This window comes from Orbicella franksi, chromosome 11 (genome assembly GCF_964199315.1).
Source record: "Orbicella franksi chromosome 11, jaOrbFran1.1, whole genome shotgun sequence".
NCBI lineage: Eukaryota > Metazoa > Cnidaria > Anthozoa > Scleractinia > Merulinidae > Orbicella > Orbicella franksi.
The window spans coordinates 10371281-10394598 of NC_138155.1; the positions used below are offsets into that span (position 1 = coordinate 10371281).

Genomic DNA, 23318 nt, shown 5'->3' on the forward strand with positions numbered 1-23318 from the left:
CTAATCTGTGACGAAACTAAGCTTTTCGAAAACGCTCTTCCAACCGGAGGAATTTCAAAACGCCGGCTTTTCGTTTTCGCGTGGACATAAAGGAAAAAAAAAGAAAAAATTTCAAAAAAATTTTAAAAGGAGCTTTCGAAAACGACGGTGTCACCATAAGTGATTTTATGTGATTTCCCTGTCCAAGTTTTCCTCAAACAAAAATCCAAGTGACCGGTGGTTGTTGCGTTTTAAAACGCGTCCGGCGTAGTGTAGATGGAAAACATATGATACTTTTTCAGAGTGAAACCTCCGTTTGCAAATTCCTCCAGTCTAGCTAGTGTAGACCGGGCCTTAGATTTGAATGATACATAATAATTACCTCTACAGAATTTCCCGTTTCCGGTGCTGTTTCCTCGACAAAAGCACTTTCCGATATCACACTTTGCCCGAGAATGGCAATCATTGTCAGCTTGGCATGGGTGTAGAGGCCCTAAGTGAATCAAGTGCGAATATCATGAGTTTAGTGGTTGAGTGCGTGAAACAAACGAGAGATTATTTAGCTAGAACCCAAGCCTTTTTCAAGATCTGTGCAAAATATCCCAGAGCAAAATTTCTTCTGGCAAATTCCATCCTCATTATCAAAGCATACTTTTTTTTTTTTGAAAGTTGTAAATTATTGGGACTTTGTGAAGTTTTGTAAATTGTGAGTGCTTGATGAATTGTTAACGTCTCTGGAGCTGGAGAGCTGATATATCTGGACCAGCTCGCTTTGGCGTGTCTGCTTCCATATACAGTACGACCCCGTATCAACAACGGGCCAGCGACAAACCTGGCTGGAGATATGTCATCAACACTGTACATAGGGTTCAGAGCTACCTTAAAATTTCAAAACTTTAAAGTAGTTCTGAACTCTATGTACGGATTCTCTTTTTAAAAAAAAACTTTGCCAAAAGTTCCGTGTTATCATTCTTATCAGAATTTGATAATTTAAAAAAATTTACGCGTGCCGTTTTTGACTTATAAGCCCCTAAAGCTGTAATTAAGCATGTTTTAGCAGGTCACACTGTTGCTTTGCTAAGCTATTGTGTCACGAAAATGATAAAAACTTGTTCAGTAATAATTGGGCAGTTTTTTGACACCATGATTGTAGCATCAAGTGATAAAGAGTGGTTATAATGACCCATCAAAATCTAACTGCTGGAAATTGTTTTAAGCCATGTTAAATTATTTGTGGAGGGTTTCATATACCATAAAACACTAGTATCATTACTATTGATGTCATAACGCTTCTATTCATTGCGTTCATTGTTTGGCGTTCTTACCAGGCTCGCATGATTTGTCGTCGCCCATTGCAAGTCCGTCCTTGCACGTGCATTCTCCTACGGTGCATGCGAGATAGTTCTTCTTGCAGTCCGCATCCTTTAAGCAATCTACAGTAAAAGAGGAATATTGAACGATTATTCCAGGGTGCAAGGAGATCACCCAGTGAGGACTCTGCACTGGAACTAGTTTTCCATACATATACGCTGGAGCTTATCTTGGTTTTTGAAGTATTAAGCGATCTCAGTGACCATGAATATTTCTACTCCCTCACTTCCCCACATACCCCAGTCTGGTAGAGCTTCCAGCATTAATTTCAGCTGTAGCTACTTGTTACTCATATGGAAAGCTAAAGGTACTGTGATAGTAAATTCTTAGCCTGCACAGAAACATAGCCCGTTGATGCCAGCAAGTACTCCAACCGGGCTGTGTCTCTCAAACGTCCTGGGTGTTTCAGTCCTCCAAAACCCTTAATTAAAGTTTTTTGCTTCAGCATGATCTTTCACCCAACATCGCCATTATCTATCCAATTTAAAAAAAATAGAAAAGACTTAGTGTGGAACGTTACTGTACTGCACTCTCGTCAAATTTTGTCACAGGCCCTGTACTCCTCTATGGGAATCGCCTGGAGTAGCGCCAATTTCCGAGCCATGAACACCAACATATATACTTCTTATCACTGCAGTTTCCCCCTCTACGGACATCACTCACCTTCACACTTTCCGTCCTTGGTTTTCTTCGAGCCAGGAATACATGCGCAAAGTGGATTTTTAGGATACAATGGATCGACCATGCACAAAGCGTTTTTTCCGCATTTGAAGTTCTCCGGGCAAGCTGATGATTCTGATAAGACAAAGGACATAAAAATGATGTTATTTCATACCATGATGATTTACACATCTAGTTAAAGAGGCCGGCTACTGCCACGGGTTGAAAGCAAAATTAGATTTTAATATTTATCCTTATTGACGCTGTATTTCCGATTACAGGTAGGCCCATCAAATTTTTCATTATTATTTCTATTTTCTCGGCACCAGCCGAGAAAATAACCATCTCAGGTGCAAGTTAAAAGCAAATTCTGGCCTACCAACGATCGCGACGAAGCAGTTGAAAATCAAATGCATTTGAAGATTTGTCTTCAATTACCATTGAGACAAAACACCAAGTTAGCAGGCCAAGAACGGAATGGGAATCACACTGCCGAGTGAGCTCAATAAACTTATAACAAAAAGGATTTTTAAACGCTAACTTAAGTAATAGGAAAGAATAGGAAAAAATAAACTTGCAAACGACTAACAGCCAAAAATTCGGCTTATTGTTGGTTCATGCGCCTAGTCGCGCATTTCCGTAAATGTTTGTTTTCTTACTTCTGCAGTAGACTCCGTTGCCAGCGTACATTCCAACGTAACGGCAGAATCCATCGATACACTTTCCATGTTTAGACGTACAAATCTTGTCATTAGAACATTTCTGTGGTGGTTCTAGTTGATCAAAAATAATAACAACATGAAAATTAAACTATTTCATTTAAATGATGGACATAAAGCCCCACCACACAGCAACACTTTCAAATTTGCAATGGGACATTGTAGCACATTAAGTCAGCAAGTCATAAGATTACTTATAATACTACATGTTCATCTCAAAAATTGAGCGATAACGGATTCTTAACGGAGCCACGTCACGAATTGAGCATCTTGAAGCGTTTAGCCTAACCTTTTTCAAGTTCGTCGTTTGTAATCAGAGTTAACCTTCTCCATCCTTTACGATCCTTTTTCCTTCGTGGTCTATTATTATCTCTTTGGTGTTTTTCTATCTTAGTTAACGATTTCCGTTTTCCTTCTATTCAATTTAAAATCATTTTGTACGTGTTCAAAATAACTCAAAATATCGTCACTGGGCTCCTTTAAAGACGACCTTTTCCATTTCGGCTATTCGTTAGTCTGCCTTACTTCACGTTCCATAGATTTGCTAGTACTTTCTGCTTTGGACCGTTAATGGAAAATACATAAGAGACTTAATAAAGGTTAAACTGATGGTGGTAACTAATCCACCTTTGTGAATTTGGAAACCTAACGTTCCGAGTTAGTTAACTCTTCGTCTGAGCATAACGTTTTCCCGGTAAGTTCCTCTGTAAATCATTGGGTAGGGTTGTGACGCTAGCGCTAGGACCTTGGGACCCTTACCCTATACTAGACCATGATCAGCTTGATTTTGCAATCCTACTCTAAACTAAGCACCAAAAGACCTCTGCCCTATCCCAGAATAGCTATTTTGCATGCAGAAACTGTATCACTATCGTAGTTTAACATACGCTAACAAAGCCAATATCTTACAAAGTTACCTTGAAGTTTTAATTTCTGTTATAGAATCCCGGGTAGAGAAACCTGTTCTAGACTAAATTATATTTACACTGCAACTCTTGTGATAAATTCTGTCAGATTTCTCTACCCTATCCCAGACTAAACCGCCTGATAACCATACCCTTTACAAATGCACATACCCATAGAGCATATATATGGGGGTGCACCCCCCCCGAACACTTTGTAGGGTATTCACACAAAGAGCTAATACTCGGTAAGTCAGCTTCAGTTCCAAAATCGCTACCAGCTTAAAGTCGATAATCAACTAAGTGTTTTACTTGCCAATGGACTCAAAGCAAAAGTTACGTCAGTAAAACATACTTATGAACTTTGTTTCATAGTATCGACAATCGTCATGCTGTTGTTTAGGTCCCGTATGTATATGCACACTGCGTGTAATGGTGTGTAAAGGAGAATCCTTGTTCACAATATTTGCCTCATTAGCGTAAGCGATAGAGTTTCTGATGGAGCTACAAAAGCATTAGTTCTGAATATTGAAATGACACAGCACTATTTACTGTCCCGAGGAATTTGAGCCCGATGTATTGAATACTTTTTGTGCGGCGGGGGTTTAAAATCCCAAAATTCTACAAAGAGTGTATGAGCTAGTTATCGCTTTTGCTGCTCGGATAGTTTGCAGTTCTTGAAAGTCATTTTTTCCTCGAATATTACAGCTAAAGAGGAAAAAGTTTCACCAATCTTTATCTTTAATTAATGTAATTGCCTTTAGCTTGCTATTCCGACAATTACTAAGTTTCACAAGCTCTTTAAATGTTTGTAGTCAATTTGTGTTTAGCGTAATGCCTTCTCTGCGCAAAGTCGGATGTTAATGAAGAAAATTGTAAACAATGACATCAGCAAAGATTCTTCTGTAGAGAGCACGAAATAGTTTCTTACTCGCTTTGCAATTCTCTCCGTTTCCAATCAGCTCATCAGCACAAGTGCACATGCTCCTATCACAAATGGCAAACGTACGACAGTTACTTCGACTCAAACAAGGAAACGGCCGACTGTTGCTTGTTTTAGCTGTAAAGAGCAAAAAGAAAACAGTTAAGTTGTGGTTCACTATGGTCGTTTAGCCTGCTACCATTGCCCAGTTCACACTGAAGCATGTTGGAAAGTAATGTGCTTCCCGAGAGTTTTCATTGGCTTAACTATCATGAGTTATGAGCCATTATACGATGCTCTCAAATATAGTAAGCGTACGCGCGATTTCTTTGGGCGTTTTCACTTTTATTTTGTTTTAGTCTCCTTTATTTTTGGAGCGTTTTTGTTAAAACAGTTATTCCACTCGTGCTTGTTGGATATGAGATAACTATAGCTAACTTGGCGCTACGCGCCTTCTTGGCTATCTGCCATCTCATATCCAACGCGCGCTTGTGGTAATTCTAGCCGCTGGTATTAAAATACCAAACGTCTTTCAGTCTTTCGTTCTTTAAGAAAAACCATACCTACGATAGCCGCGTCATATTCATAACGTTTATTTATCTGATTGCTATTCCTCATAGGGTTAGTTTGCTAAATCCGCTATTTACAAACATTTTCAAGATGGCATAGTTACCTGCTTTCATGCATTTAGATTCACCAGCTCTTCCGAAATATCCAAGGTTACATTTGCAAGTTACCCCAGTTGTTCCCGGTCGTCTCAAACAGTGTGAGTACCTATACCTGGGATTGTATCTCGAAGCACAAATGCGAACAGTGCACTTTAACCACTCTGCCAAGAGATGAATCAGCTCTTACTAAACTGTAAACCTAAGGCAATCAACATTTCATGACCTTTATAGAGAGCTTAAGCAATGACGACGGCGACCCCGAGGACAACAACTAGTAAAAGCAATAGTTTATATTTTATGTTAGAATTTCGCAGTTGTCTAGATCTGTTCAGTCCGCCTATTGGTCTCCGAACTTTCTTAAGCTAAATATGTAACGCCAACGTTCAATTCCTAATGAAAATACAACAAATTAGCCGCCGTCGTTCGTGCCCTCCAAAATGCAGAGAACTAAGTCATTTCAGGTTGTTGTTGTCCAAAGGACGACAAGAAATATTCAAAGTTTATTACGCACGCACACAGCCATTGCTCTACTCATAAAGCTTTTGTTTCGTGGCGGTCTCAGTCGTTGCCGTGGCCGTCGTGGTTTCCTTAAGGTCTCTATAAGCGCTATCACAGTCCATGTCACTCTCTCGCTGTTTTTGTCGCTGTCGCTGTGATGGTTGCTGTCCTGTCGCTCTTGCTGTTACTACCACTTTCAACGTCAATTTCATTTGCCTTCATTGTCTATGACTCTGTCTCTTTTGCTGTCACACTTGAATGTCGAAAGCTATTCGCAATTTGCCTTTATTTTCTATGAAAACGCTTAGTGATCGGTCAATTTAAAAACTCTCGCTATCTTCTCTGCAAATCAGAAATAAAACGAAACTCTCCGACTATAAACTCCCGATTTTCGCCGGTCCCGGCTACAGGTAATTGCTTGACTTTTGATTGGTTCGGCCCTCTAGTGAAGACAACTTTAACTCGGTATTGTTGAGACACTTCAAATTTACAGAATTAAATGAATTGTCAAAAAGTTTAAAAGCATTGATCGGTCACGTTCTACAAAACACTGCCTATTCCTTTGTTAGAAAAGTTTTTGTACTTACTCTCACACTTAGTTTTCCCATTTCCATGATCCCAATAGTTTTTACAATGGCACTCTCTCCGGAAGCACTTGGCCTTCCCTTTTAAACAGTCCTTGTCAGATTCACAACTTGCTGGCTTAGCTGAAAAACATAAAATTGAAAAGCATGTAGAACAAGACGCTCTAAGAGCGTTGACTCTGGCTTCGTATCGCAGTATCAAATCGTACTTTACGAAAACACGTATTGGACACAATAAAAACAAATTAGAGAATCAGGATATTTTAGCGCAAGAGTTCCGTTTAGATATTCAAGTATTCAAGCTGCTTCCTTGAGTATCCTCCTAATCCAATCGCAAGTTGTGAGTTTAAACCATTTTGGTTAAAGAATGAAACACGGCTGTTTACGCATTTAAGGAAAACTTGTTTGCAAAGAGTTTTCCAGGTCTTTTTACAACTTATGGCGATTACATTGTACAAGCGAGAAGAAATTGTACGAAGTTCGTTTACTCGTCGTGGCGATCCGAGTAAATTGTGCAGCTGAACATCTTTGTAGAACTATTAGAGAATGGAACGCCTTACCTAACGATGTTTTAGATTTTAAAAAAAGTCATTTATTCAAGAACGCTCTTAGATTAGAATGATGACATTTTAATTAGGTTCTAATTTTTTAATCTTAATTAACTTTTCTTAGTAATCTTTTTAAATTATGTACATATTTTATTACATATTTCTAAGGTTTTTTACCCCCCCCCCCCCACCCTGCTTTTTATTTTTTTATTTAATGTCTTGCAGTGATGGGGGTATGCCTCCCTTTGCAAGACCCCCATAATGTAGATGTAGACGTGTTGCGATCTTAAACCCTTTTCAAGAGTCTTATCTCCTTTGGAGAGCGAATAGATAAACTCCTTCGCGAAAACAACAGTCGTAGGACAAGGCGCAAATTGCATTGCACCTAAGAGTACCTGACCATAAATATGAAAAGTAACTCGGCCAGGGTCGAAAATTCGATTTCGCTCATATTTTTATGGTAGATAGGCTGGGGCATCGCAAAAAACTACTGGGTAGTTTTTTTGTTTTTTGTTGTTTTTTTTTTTTGGCAAAATATCCTTTTATTTCAAAGAAAAACGCAAATTACCAAATTCCGTTAAAATCGTCATTTGACGCGCCATTTTATTAAACAAGTTTGAGAGCGTCGCATGCAAACCACAATAATCTTTCGTCTGTAAAACACTCAAATAATTTTGTGGAATGTTTAAATGTGTACTGGGTCGATTTGGGGGAATGTTGAGTTGTCTTTCTGGGTGCAAAATAATTAAATTTCGAAGACATGTATTTTATTCACTTAAAAGTACTTCGTAAATATAATTAATTTTCACCATGTGCGAAACCTTCAAATGACTTAAGCTTCAAGTGGTTGAATTGTCGAAGGATGGTCTACAGATTCCTATAAAAATTTCTTTGGGCAAATGTTTGTGAGCGACGCGAGAGCTTTTCAAAGTAAGTTAAAAATGCAAATATTTGACCTTCCGTCGTCAAATTTCAATTTACGAGTTCGACATATATCTTAGCACGCGCCACATGTCTTGTCCTCTATTAAGTTGAAATAGACACAGAACTGATAATTTCGAAATGTTCTAACCTTGTTTGTTGTAAAAGGTCGGTCCAAAAGCTGATTTAACTTGTTCCTCTCACCATTCGTCCCCGTTGGAGGTACTTTGGGAATTTCTGGGTGGGGATGTGCCGCTGGAACACTGGAACCCTTAGCCTATACCAGAGCTAGTTCAGCAGAATTTTGCTACCCTATACTAGTGTAAACTCCCCAAATCCCCCCATCTATTCACACTGTTGAGGCTGATTTGCGTAAATTTAAACTTGCCGCTTTGATTTTTTTATATTTTTGAGTGGCAATTCCTGGTTTCTTTAGGCTAGATAGAATCTTCAACCAACTAGTCAGTTTTGTGAAAAATTATACCATATTCTAGACCCGAACGCTCTGATTTATATACTCTATTTTAGAGTAAACTGCTTGAAACCCATACCCTTCACAGCGGCACATACCTATATAGCCCATATATGGCAGTTTCCCCCCGCCCCCTCCCACGGAATTCGTCCCATATAAAGCAGTCAAGTCGTCTGTCCGATGTACATCGCCAACGTATTTAATGGTCGAATACCATGAATCTGTGATCATCTTTCGGCGCATATGATTACCACTGCATCTAAGTCAAAAACGGCTAGGTTAGATAGTTGCTTGCTTTGCACTGCACCAAAACATTACGTTTGATCGATGTTATAAAGCGTGTCGGCGCAGCACAATCCTTTACAGCCGTTCGTTATTTCATCGTCAGGCAATGTTGTCACAGCATCCTATTTTAGCGGGTAGGGGTATATAATATAAATACAAATATAAATATTTGTTTTTATATTAGTATTTTGCCCTGCATATTTTTAATAGAGCACTCTTAGGATAAGTGAAACAATTTATTTATTGTTTTATTCGTTTGTATATATATTAGTGCTGCACTCAAGTTGTGTAGTACGAAACTAAATAGTCAAATCTACAGTTGATTATTACGTCATCTGTTATAATATATGTTTTTATATATTTTTTTTGTTAATCGTGTTCCATAGTGTGCATAGCCTCGGTTGCTTGAGGCAAGACCAAGTCACGACTTTCTTTAAAAGTCGCTAAAAAAAAATTATAGATCAAAGAAGCACGATAAAAATAGGAAATCACAGCGTGACTAATTCGTGAGAAAAACAGACCAATTAGTAGTTACCCTGTTTCCACCCCCCCCCCCTTCCCCCCATGCCACTATATTCAGAGTCTTTTGTATGTTTGGTGTCGGGGTATTGGTACGTTTAGTTCAGTTTTGCAACAGAAAATGAAGGGCTGTTGTTCTTTTAAAGTTATTTTTGTTAGACTTTGTCGTTATAACACTAACGATCAGAGGCGTTCAGAAGTGAATTAGTTCCGTTGCTTTTGTGCAATACGGCTATCAACAATCATAGTAATAAATTTACCAAGCCTGAAGAGGATAGACTGTTCACAGCCTTCTATTTTCTCGTATTTTTATGCGATCGTTGAACGCGCGGATAGAATCGCGAGAGAGCTGGACGCCAGCGCAAAACAGAAGACTTCACTGGGTAGGGGGTGAGGACCAAGGTAAATATTTTTCTTGCTCGCTTCGCTCGCGTACCCTACCCCCCACCCCTGCGTGCTTCGCGCTCGTCTCGCTCGCTTTTTCTTTCGCATGCATAAATAGAGAGGCTGTGAACAGCCTAAAAGATGAAATCGAGCTGATTTTATGCCGAGCGGCGAAGTTCACCAAAAGGAAAAGTTTGCCCACCATGACCGTAATATGTCCTAAACCATCGCACAAAACTTGGATTAGGGTGGAGCAGAAGGTCCAGCGCCCGAAGGGGGGAGACTCCCATATAATAAAGACGTGGCTCTCGTCGGAAATTTCTAAAGAAACCCCTATGAGGTACCAAGATCCTGTTTTGTAGGCGTAGCTTGAAATTTCTTAATCCCCTTGGAGGTACTAATTCTTACATAACACATTATCTCATATTTTTTTTGGCTCAATACCCTAAAAAGGTACTGCTAAAGCTCCCGCTGTGGGCATTTTAACGCAAAACACCCTAAGAGGCACGAAAACCCTTCGACGAGCACCCCTGTCATTCATATGGGAGCTCACACCTCCCCCTCCCCCTCACCACGGGGGTCTACCGCCAGATGCGGGGTTCTGGAAGACATTTCCGGCCATGGTAAAAGCAAATGACCTGGCTAAAAGGTGAAAGAGGGTTGGGAAAGAAGGAGTCTGAGGTAATCTTACGCAAAATTGGTTCGTGCGTATAAGGCGGGTCAGGTACCATACGCGTCATCCAGCGCGTACTCGCGCTCTCCTCCCTCTCCAACACATGTTTTCTGTCATGACAAGTCTTTAAAAATCATTCCTTAGCTCCCAGTTGTGATCGCAGAATCTCACTAAAACGCTTCAGGCGTTAATTTGCGACATAGTTTCCGTGCGAAGATCGGGCGACATCGGACACTAAAAAAAACTGCAAACCCGGGGAAGAGTTTGTGAAGATTTGTCGTGTCAAAACGCATGTGTGGAAGAGGGAGGGAAGTGCGAGCGCGCTGGATGACGCGTTTGGGATTAGGATACGATCATGTTGCGAAAAGCGATTTCCGAAAAAAAACCTTTGCAAAAGACGCTAACATTCTCCAACTGTCGTAACTTGAAATATTCGAAAACAAATTCGGCCAGGCTGTAAAAAGAATTGACGACTTCGTTTTATGTTGGTTTGGTTTCGTGCGAACTGTCAAATTTTATTTTAACCGGCCACCTCTTTTAAGCTGTTGCGGTCATCTTTTGGTCGTCCCGATGAGGGTTTTTTTTTTTTTATTATTGTTTTTACCTCTATCAAACGGCCACGGCCACCCAAAATTTTCAAAACTTTGTTTTGAAAAAGGCGATCTCATTGCAAATAAGAGTCCGAAATTGAAGGTGACGAGTGATAATTCAAACACACGTTTCTTTATATCGTGATTGTCTTGACGTAACTCCATGTTCACTACGAAATTAACCCGGTGGTGAAAAATATTCAAGGTACACCAACCTCTATTTAGCGGCAAACTTATATTAAGCGGCCATCTCCCATTTCCCTAAGGGTGGCCGCTGTCAAAACAGGGGTTCAACTGTATTATATGTAAACCGAAAAGAAATTTGCTCTGCTCCTTCTTTTCATTCCTTTATTTTCCCTCTTCCTACTCATCAAGATTGTGTACCCGCTCCTTGTCAAGCCCTAGGCTAGAAACTTGTCCTACCCCTATCGCCTAAAATGGGATGACAGCATTGCGTGACGAACAAATAAGGAAACCGCTGAAAGGATTCAAGCAGCAATCGATCAACAGCTGGATCAAACGTAATTATATTTTGATGCAGTGCAAAGCAAGCAACTAGCTACAAATGACTTAGCCGTTTTTGACTTAGATGTAGTGGCGATCATATGCGCCGAAAGATGATCACAGATTCAAGGTATGCGACCATTAAATACGTTGACAGTTGACGGTGTACATCGGACGTAGTGTAAACGGAAAACTACTTTACTGCTTTATATGCGACGAATGTTGAGGGAAACACGTTAAATCGGGTTTTGGACCTACTTGTACTTTTTACAGCAAACAAGGTTAGAACATTTCGAAATTATCAGTTCTGTGTCTATTTCAACTTAGTATAGGACAAGACATGTGGCGCATGCTAAAATATATGTCGAAGCCGTAAGTTGAAATTTGACGACGGAAGGTCAAATATTTGCATTTTTAGCGTACTTTGAAAAGCTCTCGCGTCGCTCACAAACATTTGCCCAAAGAAATTTTTATAGGAATCTGTAGACCATCCTTCGACGATTCAACCACCAGAAGCTTAAGTCATTTGAAGGTTTTGCACATGGTGAAAATTAATTATATTTACGAAGTACTTTTAAGTGAATAAAATACATGTCTTCGAAATTTAATTATTTTGCACCCAAAAAGACAACGCAACATTCCCCAAAATCGGCCCATAGTCTACCAGTACACATGTAAACATTCCACAAAATTATTTGAGTGTTTTAAAGACAAAAGCTTATTGTGGTTTTGCATGCGACGCTCTCAAACTTGTTTAATAAAATGGCGCGTCAAATGACGATTATAACGGAATTTGGTAATTTGCATTTTTCTTTGAAATAAAAGGATATTTTGCCAAAAAACAAAAACTACCCAGTAGTTTTTGTTATGCCCTAGCCTATCTACCATAAAAATATGAGCGAAATCGAATTTTCGACCCTTGCCGCGAAATTAAGAATTTGCCTGATTTTTACAGGCAGACACTCCTAATTTGCATAAACTTTCAAGTTGTGATTTTTGCGGATAACTTCCAAGAATTTGCGACCCTTAACGCAGTTTATGAATAAGTATTTAAGCTACATATATTTATTGAATCAAGGCAGGAGCATTTTTAAAAAGGAACTCATTTATAAGGTGTGATGCGGCATTCTGTTTTGCTATTTATTTTGGTTTCATACTCGTCTAGTTCATGTCACGCAACATGATTTTCTTTAGCAGTAAGACACAGTTTTCTAAAAGAATTGGCGATGGCTAAGACTGCTAAATATATTTGAACTACTGGTGAAATAAATTTGGCTAAACTATCGTCAATGCAGATTTTCCTTAGGACTTGGCAAGAACGTTAACATTGGTTCGTCAATAATCCCGCACAATTCCCAACACACTAGGAGTTTTAATTTTCCCGCGCAATTTGCCTTTAAAATCACACGTTATTTTTTTTTCCTGCACCCTACTAGAAAGCCAACTAACTTGGAGGTAAGATATTTAATTCAAGTTACCGAAAGTCTTATCTTTACAAATTTGGAGATCGACATATCTTGCGTGGTGCAAGAAATAAGTCGCATGTTTTTAATGAGCTACCAGTCCAAAAACGTTTTCGTATTTAGCTCGTTTTATTGCAATATGATGTGTTTTACTGCAATGTTCTAAATAATAACAGCAGTAGCCACAGGCAGTCACTGACCGTCTATTTTTTGTCAGTGTTTTCGTAGTTTGAACTCATACCGCGATCGGCTCAATTGTTATCTCACAAGAACGTTTCGAACTTGACCTTTGCTTACCTGGCTGGCTTTCAAGCAATGTAATTCGTAGACCCACCCTTTCCAAAAACGATCGACATCTTTGTATGCGAGATGAACGTATAAGGCGCGATTCTCACCAAACTTTCTTCGCAAAACACCGCGTTCTGCCACGAAGAGCGAGCAATGTCGCGTTTCTCGTCCCCAGTCTCCATGGTCTACGCATGGAACGCCTGGGACCATGACCCCTCTTTTGGCGACCAAAACGCTTGCACGTTATGACTCGGGCTCTCCTACGGAAGCCCGAGTAACAAGTAATAAGGAAAAGTGCTCGGTGGAAGCCGTTCTAAGGATTTTGCATTTTGTACTCTTTTTATAGATAGAAAAATGTTATGGCCAGACGTAAAGCTAATGAGGCAAAAAATTATATAAATCACGTTGTTAGTTCTACGAGGAAACGACCATATAACTGTTCCTCAAGCTTACTCAGGCTACGAAGAAAACGTCGCCACGTTTAAATGTACGTGCTCCTTGAACTCCGCGCGCTCTCAACTTTTTAACGGTTTGAACGACAGGCATGAAATTTCCCTAACTGAGTCTGTTTTCTAAATGTAATATGTATTTATTCTAATTAAATACACGTGCGCTTGGAGTTGAAACGTTTTTCTTCTTTGCATAAGACTTAACATATTGTAAAATGGGTGGAAGTTTTGTTTAACTGAAGGATTTCACACTAGAAAAAATGTTAACAATACTTACGATATGACATTCGATGTGACAACACCTTGCGGTGAAGACCGCAGATAAATAAACCGATAACCAGGCAAATTAGGAGCTGTCTTGCCATAAATCCCATTTTCAGCTAACCGTTTTTGTTCTTCAGCGAGATTTATTGAACGGGCTTTTTTTAAGCGTGCTGCCGCACCAAATCAGCTGCGCAATTAATTTGCACACGTCAGAATAAATTACTAACGCCATGGTGATGAATTAACGCTTATGAGCCCGCGTCAAGCGGTTAATCTATAGTTTCCAAGCCTCCTCATCCAACCCATTGATAAAGAGGCACGGAGAAGGAGAGCTAGAGAGGCGAAAAATGAAGTTAAAGCCCACTGGCATTGTTAAGAAATATTGTTAAACGCAACGGTTAGGAATTACATAAGGATATGCGAGACCGTAGAAAACATCCATGAAGTGATCAGTGATCCTTGTAAGAGAAAATACTAAAACTAGAGTATCTCTTCCTGTCCGAGCATAAAAGCTAGTAGTGGACGCCTGGCCAAGTAATCAAATCTCTGTATTGCGGGTTCTCATTTTCTTTCCTGTTCTTATGCCTTTTTATTTTCCCTGCAAACATAAGCGATTTCCTCCCCTTACATATACTTTCTGACGGCCTCTTCGTCCTCGCATTAGCCCATTCATTGCCCCATGCGAAACGTTTGAGCGTTCCATCGATATAAGATTTTGTAATAAAGAATTGTTTCATGCTTATCGTGTGTATATCAAGTTCTGGATGCGCGCGGGAAGCTTGGAGAGCACGAAAGAAGCGTAAGAGTTGCTCGAGGCGACAGCCGAGAGCAACTCTAGCTTCTTAAGTGCCCTCCAAACTTCCCAAGTGCATCCATAACTCGAAATACGAACAGCTAAAAGCATGAACCAATTCTTTTATAACATGGCGACAACAACTTGGGCGCTAAAACAAGTTTATTTGTGATTGACTACAAAGTTCTCACAATACACGGTAAAGGAAAACAAGGTCATTAGGATCCTAACACGCCACAATCAGTTGAGCGGCGGTTGAACGAAAACGCTTAACTTGGTTTTTAAGATGTCGTTAATTATAATGAAAAATTTAGGCGAACAAAGTCAACAAATTTTCAATAAAAATGTAGACAAACGAAGTCAAAATGCTCAAGTTTAAGGACGTTCGTACAAAAATTTTCCAGTCGATAGATTTTCTTTCTTTCTTTATTTATGTATTTAACATTTCTTTATACACGGTTAAGAATCATCAGGTAATACTAATATTTAAAAATTAATACTAATAAACTACTAATAAACAGTCCATGCTAAATACTAATTAATAAAAATTGAAATAGTAAATCCTAATTTAAATATTAAACTAATCCTGTTTTCCATGAATGCCGTGTCTAACTTTGCTTTTAAATTGATTAAAGGATTTTATCATCCCGAGATTGCAGGGTAGGCTGTTCCAGAGAGTTGCACCACTGTAACTAAAGCTATTTTTCATATAGTTAGTTCGTGGATGAGGTACAACCAGTTTGTTTTCGGAATCCCTTAAAGAATAGCGCATTCCACTACGTTTTAGAAATTTAGACGATAGGTATTCAGGAACCAAGCCATTTAAAGATTTATATACCATTAAGGCCTTCTGAATTTGACGATGGGTACACAAATCTTTCCAACCCAGATGTCGTATTAGACCTTTGGCATCAGTATCATAACTAGAGGAAGTTAACACGCGAGCGGCGCGGTTCTGAAGCTTTTGTAGCCTGTCCGACAACGTTTTACCGCAATTACCCCAGACAATATTGCAGTAGTCAAAATGAGGTTGAATTAGAGTACTGTATATATAAAGCAGTGTAGCTGGTGGAACAAAAGGCCTAACTCGTTTTATGGCACCAATCCCAGGTGCAATCTTTTTAGACAATTTATCAATATGGGTTTGCCAAGTTAGGTTTTCGTCGATCAACACACCGAGCGATTTGACTGAGGAGACACGATTTATTGGAACATTATTAATTGAGAGCTCAAGTGTATCTGGAAGGGTACTCAATCTTTGTCTGGAACCAATTAACATAAATTCAGTTTTAGTCGCGTTTAAAGTAAGTTTGTTAGAAGTAAGCCATTTGTGTAAATTACTTAGATCGTGATTTAGATTAGACTGTATAGAGCTCAGATCAGCTCCCGCATATGTGATGTGGGTGTCATCAGCATACATCCTAGGCTGACATGATGATAAGCAGTTGGGCAAGTCGTTAATGTAAAATATATAGATTTAGGCCAGCCTAAAAGCGTAGCTCCTGGGCCGGGTTGTTCAAAGCCCGATTAAGCGAACCCAGAAAAAGGTAGAATTTTGATTTGAGTTTTGTAACTTTGCGGTGAGGTTTCTGTATATTGTTTGGCCTTCTGTTTTGAGTTTTAATAATCACCATATACACAAAACAAAACAGCAAAACACATTTGTATAGAAGAAAAAGTTATAATTCGATTAACTTTTAATCCTGGGTTAGCGTAAACTGGCTTCCGAGCAATCCTGCCCTGTTTCCAACAATAAACCCAATATGAGCCCGCGATCCAATCGATAACCAACGCTTGGTCAGCGGTCAACTTCAAGAAAACACGTGACCTCGAGGAGCTGTAAGCCTGTAAGCCGGAGCTCCGCTAAGAAATAATAGGGGACCTAGGATTGTTCCTTGAGGTACCCCACATTTTAGCGAACAGGTTTGAGAAAGAGAACCATTAACAAGACATCGTTGTGTACGGCTAGTTAAATATGGGTTGAACCAGTCAAGAGCTATTCCTTGAACTCCGTAAAGGTTAATTTTAGTTAAAAGAATTTCATGATCAACAGTGTCGAACGCTTTTTTTTTTAAATCGAGAAAAACTACAGCATTAACATTTCCGCGATCGATATTAGACGCCCAACTATCGGTAGTTTCTAATAGAGCAGTAATAGTTGAATGCAATGAGCGAAAGCCCGACTGTTGTTTAGAAATTACGTCCTCTTTAGTTAGAAAGCTATATAGCTGGTCATACACGATCCTCTCGAATGCCTTAGCAATTACTGGAATGACTGAAATTGGCCGATAATTATTTAGATCAGATCGCTCACCCTGCTTAAACAACGGAGTAACTCTAGCACATTTCCAATCGTCAGGAAATATACCAGAAGTCAAAGATAAGATCAGCACATTCACGGATTAATCTAGCAGAAATGTTGTCAAGACCTGTTGCTTTAGATCTAGATAATTTGTTTAGATGAGGAAAAACAATATTACTGCTAGTTGGACAGAAATGGAATGTTTTATTGTTACAAGTGATAAAATTAGTGTAACTCGAATCATCATTTTGACCTATTGGAGGTATTTCATTGGCAAGTCTGGGCCCGATTGTTGAAAAATGGTCATTAAAAGTATCTGAGATTTCACTAGAATTATTTATTACAACGTCATTTACTTTTAGTTCTTTCGCAGTCTCATTGCTTTTACGGCGAGATGTAAGTTCATTAATTGTTTGCCAAGTTTTCGTAGAGTTGCTCTCAAATTGCATAAAAGCTTTCGAAAAATAAGATGCCTTAGCAGTTTTGATCCTATTATTTAGTGAGTTTCGCAGCTTTTTATACTTTGCCCAATCGCATGGATCATTTGACTTAACAGCTTTTCTCTTGGCAGCGTCACGATCGCGCATACCTTTCTTCAAGTCTGAGTTGATCCAGGGTGCCTTATGTGATCTTATACGTTTAGTTCTAAATGGAGCATGAATGTTGACAATGCTCAGAAATTTTGCTTTCCAGTCAGCCCACGAAATATTTGGATCATCAGAATTACAGCTCCAGTCTTGTTGAAAGATATCGTTGCGAAATTTTCCACGATTAAAGTTTTGAAAATTTCTGTAAGATATGGTAGAATGCCCCTTTGATGGGAAATCGGGAGATAGTTTACGATAAACATAAATAAGGCTATGATCGCTGATGCCAATATGAGAGACAGCGGAACAGACTACCCTGTCAACATAGTTCGTATAGATTAAGTCAATTAATGTTGATGAGGATTCAGTTATACGGGTCGGTTCAGTGATGAGCTGTTGGAGCCCATATAAATCAGATATTTCACATAAACGACGAGTATTCGTGTCATAATGGGGAGAGGCCAAATTGCAGTTAAAATCGCCTACTAAGTAATATTCAAAGCCAAGGGAATCTAATTTACCGACAAGTGATTCATAATACGAAAATGACTCTATCGAGGAACAAGGAGGTCTGTACCAAGTGATTACAAAAAATGGCTTTGAATTGGGTTTACGAATTTCTAGACATAAATTTTCAAGGTTAACTACATTCAAATCAGAACGAACCACAAAATTTATCGAAGTTTCTAACTAGAAGCACACACCTCCACCATTTCTATCTCTATCACGACGAATTAATTCATAGCCTGGAATATGGAGCTCACAACTTTTGATAGATTCATCAAGTTTGATTTCGTTAAGTGAGAGAATATCAATAGAATAATCATCAAGAAGAATTCTAAGTTCATCAATATGCTTTGTAAGACTATTGATATTTAAACCGCCAATTTTAAAACCGCGTCCAGGCGGTAGAGAGTAAGAGATATTTGAAAAAGTGGCCGTTGGGAAAGAGGTATGATTATTTTCATTAATTAAAACAGGATCCAACAAATTTGTTGAAACATTAGACTCGACATTCATGGAACTCGGGGATCAATTATTCCTTAAAAAATTTATAAAATTTCTTTGCAACAATTCGTTACCTTCTTTATTTAAGTGGAGTCCGCCTTTGTTAAGTTCCTTTGAGGTAATGTTTGAGTGGCTTACGAGTTTCCAATCGTTTTGCTTACAAAATTGCTTCAGGCGTCGGTTAACAGCTTTGACTGCATCACCGTAGCCATCGTTCCTTGTTGTTAGTTCAGATACGATTATCTCTGCCTCACACGCACCGTCAATTTCTCTGGCTAAGTTAACAATAGCATCCGCGACGTCATTCGGCGAAGAAGATCTCAAATCATTGGTGCCCACATGTAAACAAATTTGGTCGGGGGATCTTTCAATCTTAGGAATAATGTGTGATTTCATGTCATGAATGTTAGCTCCAGGGAATGGCTTGACAACTACTCGGTGACCCACGGCTTTAGCAACTTTTATACCATGAACATTCTTTATGAGGGAGTCTCCGACAACGACTGTTATCCGCTCGTCATTCTGTGCTGAAGCCTCACTGTCGGTAGGGTTAGGCTTGTTGTTCGTGGAGGTATATTTAGATTTCGTTCCAGTTGAAGACCTTCTTTGTTTCTTGTTAACACCAGTTTTAACAGTTTTCCAGTCATTAGAGTTCTCTTGAGACTCTTGATCCTTAATTTCATCTTGAATTAATGACTTTGAACTATGCAAATTTGCCGATGATGGCGTAGTATCTGAAATGTTCTCTCGGCTTTGTTGGTACAGATCTTTCGAAATAGTTGAAACAACGAGTTTTAAGGAATCTCGCTCCTCTTTTATACGGTCGTAACGTTCGCTCGTGGCGGCCATCTGTGTACGTAAATAGTCGTTTTCTTCTTTAAACCTTTTGATCGACGACTTCAAACCTGCTTCAGTAGGACGATTATCCGAGCAGGACATTTTTTGTTTGATGTCACGTATCTCAGATTTTAGATCTTCAATAAGAGGACTGAGACGATGATAACATGGACAATTTCTAACCTCGGGTTGATCATCATTAGTCTTGACAGCCTCGATGTCTTTAGCAACGCTCTTGTTGGTAGGACTCGGGCGAGAGTGTTCGTTCAAAATTGCTGACTTCAGCCTCTCAGACAAAGCGGCTTTATTCCCTGCTTTAGTTAAACCTCGCATGTCAAGTTCAGACTTGAGTTCTTTAAGGCTAAGGTTTTTAAGGAGGTAGTTAACCCTTATTTGGTATACAATAAAACAGTGACATATTTTTTTTAAGGATTCAACCAAACTCCATGAAATTTGGACACAACATAGAACTTACTGAGTTCAAAAGATTGACATGACATATAAGATGCCACGCCCACCAGGTACCATGGTAACCTCAGAAAAATGTGGTCCACTTCCTATTTTATGGCAAACCTATCTTAGTAAATATAAACAATAAAGCAATAAAACTCTGCAAGGACACTTATATGGATGTAAATTGTGCAATGAGTGAAACAGTTTTTGAGTTTCGCCAAATCGAGGTCGCACTTGTGTAAAGTAGCATGTTTCCATAGCAACCAACTAAGCTGCCGTAACGGGCCAAAACTAATTCACTCATTGCACAATGCAGCTAAAACTACACATCTGTGAAAAAATCATAAAAATCCATTGAAAACTGGCAAAGATATAACTGCCACAAGTGTGAGAAATCTCAAACATGTGATTTTGAGAAAAAATGCTTTTAAAATTTAAGACATGTGCTGTGAATGCAGTTCACCGTAATACCCTTCCATTTTGCCAGGTAAGGGTGTTTTTGGCTTATGATCAACTGAGAACATCAATTAGGTATAACTGAAAAGTTTTTCTCCAGCGAAAGTACATGGCTGGATGGCAAAAAGTTCAGTTTAGTTCAGTTCTCTTCATGAATACACTGCTCTTTTGAAGGGGCCACAACTTCAAAAACTGGTTCTGCAAATGTGATCTCCACATGTTCCTCTCTGCTTGTGGATGGTAACACCTGAATGTTTTTCCTGGACTTAACTTTCCTTCCTTGCTTAACTGCTGTCTTAGGCTTTGAATCAAGGCCAAAAGCCCCTGAAGAGTATTATTCCTCTCCTTTCGATTTCCGCTTTGCACGCAAATTTTTCCTTTGTTTCCTATATTTCAATGAAACTTTTTGTCCTGCACTTTTGATCTTTTTTTTGTCATGTTCCCTCAAAGCTTTCAACATGCTTGCACCAGGATTCACTCCAGAAAGATCCATAATGACAGCTTTATTAGCTGCCCCAGTGTTAAACACTGTCACAGTTTCGCAAACAGCTATTCGCACTCTTCGCAGACCAACAAATGTTGTTTTTGAGCACTTGGACCACAACTGAGCATTGACACTCTCATTCTGATTTTGAGTGAGTCCCTGGAGGCACCTTGTCAAAAGAGATTCATCAGATTATCTCTCAAAAATGGGATCTAACTCTTTCATGAAAACTTCTGGGAGACGCTTGCTGTTGTCATATGTGTTTGTCTAGTTTTGCTTGTCTGCCCAGCATTTACACCATGTGTTTTTCCCCTTTGGGCAGTGTCTATGTTGCTTTTCCAGAGACAAGCTCTTGTCCTCTATCATATCGCACTGAATGGCCTTGATACTCTCTTTCATTCCTTCAAGGTTGCCAGAATTTTCTCTTATGGCATTGCCATAATAGTTCTGAATGCGGTCAATAAGTTTGTCTGTTAGCCGCCCTTTTCCGCCAACACCTTTTCCGTCCGCTAGCTTTCTTCCCTTCATGTCCTTTTTGTACTTCCGAAGAGCTGTACCCATTCTCTTTTGGACATGTCCAACACACTCCTCCTTGACTACGGTGTACTTGTCTCCATATTTTGCAGCCATGGCTTCTCGCACTCGGCCAAAACAACTACTGTCACCGTCTCCCACAAAGGTTGTATACTTCAGGTTGTAGTTCTCTTTACTTCTACCAAACATTTCAACTGCTGCAGAAGCCTCCATGTCCTCAGAGCTGGTGGAATGGTTAATTTGGCAATTTGTATGGCTAGCTTTCCAAGCTTTAAATTCTTCGGTGTCTTTATCCATATGCTCACGAGCTCGACACTCGTGGCAAATAAGAGACTTGACCTCGTAGTCAAGAATCTCTCCGGTAGCCACTGAAATCACAAACACCACACCGATCTTTGAGGAATGGCCCCTTTTCTGCCATGTTCCGTCAACTGTAACTGCTACCTTTGCCACTGCTTGGCCATTTTCTTCTTCAATTCTGTCGGGGTGTTTATCCTTGGTAACTGCAACCAGTCTCCTAGCAGCATCTTGCATTTCACCTTTAGCATGTTCTACAGCAGCCTTTTCAATTTGAATTAAGTGTTCATTGAAGGATTTCTTGGTTACTGGTGGGGGCAGATTCATCCTGGAACAAAAATCTGTCAATCCAGTCTGGCCAAGTTTCTGGGAAGCCAAAACTGACCTCCTGTTGACTTGTGCACCTCCACCAACACCTCCAAGTTTCTTGCCAGTTTTCAAGTCAGTCTCATGACCACAAATTGAGCATTTGAGAAAAAGACATTCAGCAAGTCCTTCCCTCTGATAATCTCGCTGATAGAGTTTGAGACTTGATTGGGATTTGCGACAAGAGTTGCAAATTGCTGCTGAGGCAATACACTCACTCAACAGAGTGGCATCTTGCAATTTAAACCCGCTTGCAACTTGTTCAACATCTGCTGATGCAGCTCCGAGTCCAACGCTGATCGTCTTCTTTCGGGTCAGGATGCCTTCTCGCTCTTCATAACTAGAAAAGGAAGAATTCTGAAGTTTTGAGGCAGAAACATTGGCTCTCACCGGCAAATCTTCGGCTTCACTGAGGTCACTCTCGCCTCTGGCTTTGACTTCACCTTCCACGCCGCCATCTTGATCTGCTTCCTTTGTCAGCTTTGGCCATTTGTTTGCCCCATTATGGCCACAAAAACCTTTTCTTTTTTTTCTCCTAACCGATCTGAATTTCCTTTTTCCAGGTTCGACCATTTCATGAAGCACAACAATTAAAAATACTCGAGAAAACAATCTGACTTCACCACACCACGCTTTCGAGAAAATCACAACTTCGAATCTTTGACAACCGCGCTGCATTATGGTTACTGCAAATGAAAATCTGGACTGGACTCTGTGAAATTTGGCTTCTAAGGATTGTGGAAACGACTTTTAGGGGACTTTTGACCTAACGCGGAACAGAAAGTCCCATGACAACCAAAATAAACAAAGTGTAAACAGACGGTTGCTATGCATAAATAATTGACCGCTTCTCAATTAATTAGCCGTTTTAGGCGGGATTCTCAAATTTTTCAAAAAATAAAAGTGGATTATAAAAATTGAATAGATAGGGGTCTTAGGGGGGGTTCAAAGTAGTTTTTATGAAATGTTCGACTTTTTTCTCAAAATAAGGGTTAAGCAAAAAATTCAAACTTCTAGTCAATAGATTTTCTTAATTTTTTCGCTAAACATGGAAAATCGGTGGAAAAATGATCCATCAAAAGAAACAAAGGCGTCACCGAACTTTCAAGAGAGTTAAATTCAGGCAAAGCTATAGCAATGGCCATCTGCCCTATCATTGTTTATTTTATTACTTAGCGCGCGCTCTCGTGCATGATATGGCGTGAGAATTTGTGTGCGCAGTAAGGATGCACAGAAACAATTAGCGTGAACGTCCTTTTAAAAGTAAACATCTAAGCTTGGCAAAAGTCAAAGGCTCTAAGTAGAGTTTTGATTGTTCACAATAATCTTCACATTGCCCAAAAAAAAAGGAACTTGCACTGAACTCAAAGAAAATATTGCAGCTAAATTAATACTGCACATGTCAGCTTATATACGCACAGATCGTTCATGATGGCTCAATAGGAATTAGGTAGGACCAGCGAGCGCTATGTGCACGTACATGTAAGTACGTATATGTACGTATATATGTACTTATATGTACGTATATGCTAAGTGTA

At 39.5% G+C, this 23318-nt stretch overlaps 2 protein-coding genes, 1 long non-coding RNA gene and 2 pseudogenes across 3 annotated transcripts; all 5 read right to left on the bottom strand.

Moving 5' to 3' along the window:
* Positions 1-1106: 1106 nt before the first annotated feature.
* LOC145460701 (uncharacterized) lies at positions 1107-3101 on the bottom strand. The gene is made up of 4 exons (XR_014039882.1): positions 3019-3101; positions 2670-2866; positions 2014-2145; positions 1107-1412 (listed from the first exon to the last, which is right to left on the bottom strand). It is a non-coding gene; the product is annotated as an uncharacterized LOC145460701 (long non-coding RNA).
* A 1390-nt stretch (positions 3102-4491) lies between these two features.
* On the bottom strand, positions 4492-15899 carry LOC145502078 (uncharacterized). The gene is made up of 5 exons (XM_081481365.1): positions 15070-15899; positions 10161-10215; positions 6307-6426; positions 5227-5382; positions 4492-4691 (listed from the first exon to the last, which is right to left on the bottom strand). The coding sequence occupies exons 1-5, from the start codon at positions 15874-15876 to the stop codon at positions 4492-4494; spliced, it is 1338 nt and encodes a 445-aa protein (XP_081337491.1). The 5' UTR covers positions 15877-15899.
* A 912-nt stretch (positions 15900-16811) lies between these two features.
* LOC145502079 (uncharacterized) lies at positions 16812-18365 on the bottom strand (annotated as a pseudogene).
* On the bottom strand, positions 18304-20122 carry LOC145502080 (uncharacterized). The gene is made up of 2 exons (XM_081481366.1): positions 20115-20122; positions 18304-19578 (listed from the first exon to the last, which is right to left on the bottom strand). Exons 1-2 carry the CDS (start codon positions 20120-20122, stop codon positions 18378-18380), a joined length of 1209 nt encoding a protein of 402 aa, XP_081337492.1. The 3' UTR covers positions 18304-18377.
* Positions 20123-20238: 116 nt separating this feature from the next.
* LOC145502081 (uncharacterized) lies at positions 20239-22353 on the bottom strand (annotated as a pseudogene).
* Between the last annotated feature and the right edge of the window lie 965 nt (positions 22354-23318).

What these genes read in the sequence shown, in the direction of transcription:
- LOC145502078 (XM_081481365.1), bottom strand. Translation starts at nt 15,876, where the DNA reads ATGTATGCTGATGACACCCACATCACATATGCGGGAGCTGATCTGAGC. An exon ending in TTAATCAATTTAAAAGCAAA is followed by an intron (nt 10,216 to 15,069) that starts GTTAGACACGGC and finishes TTGTCATGACAG; the next exon opens with AAAACATGTGTTGGAGAGGG. An exon ending in CGCGCTGGATGACGCGTATG is followed by an intron (nt 6,427 to 10,160) that starts GTACCTGACCCG and finishes TATGTTTTTCAG; the next exon opens with CTAAGCCAGCAAGTTGTGAA.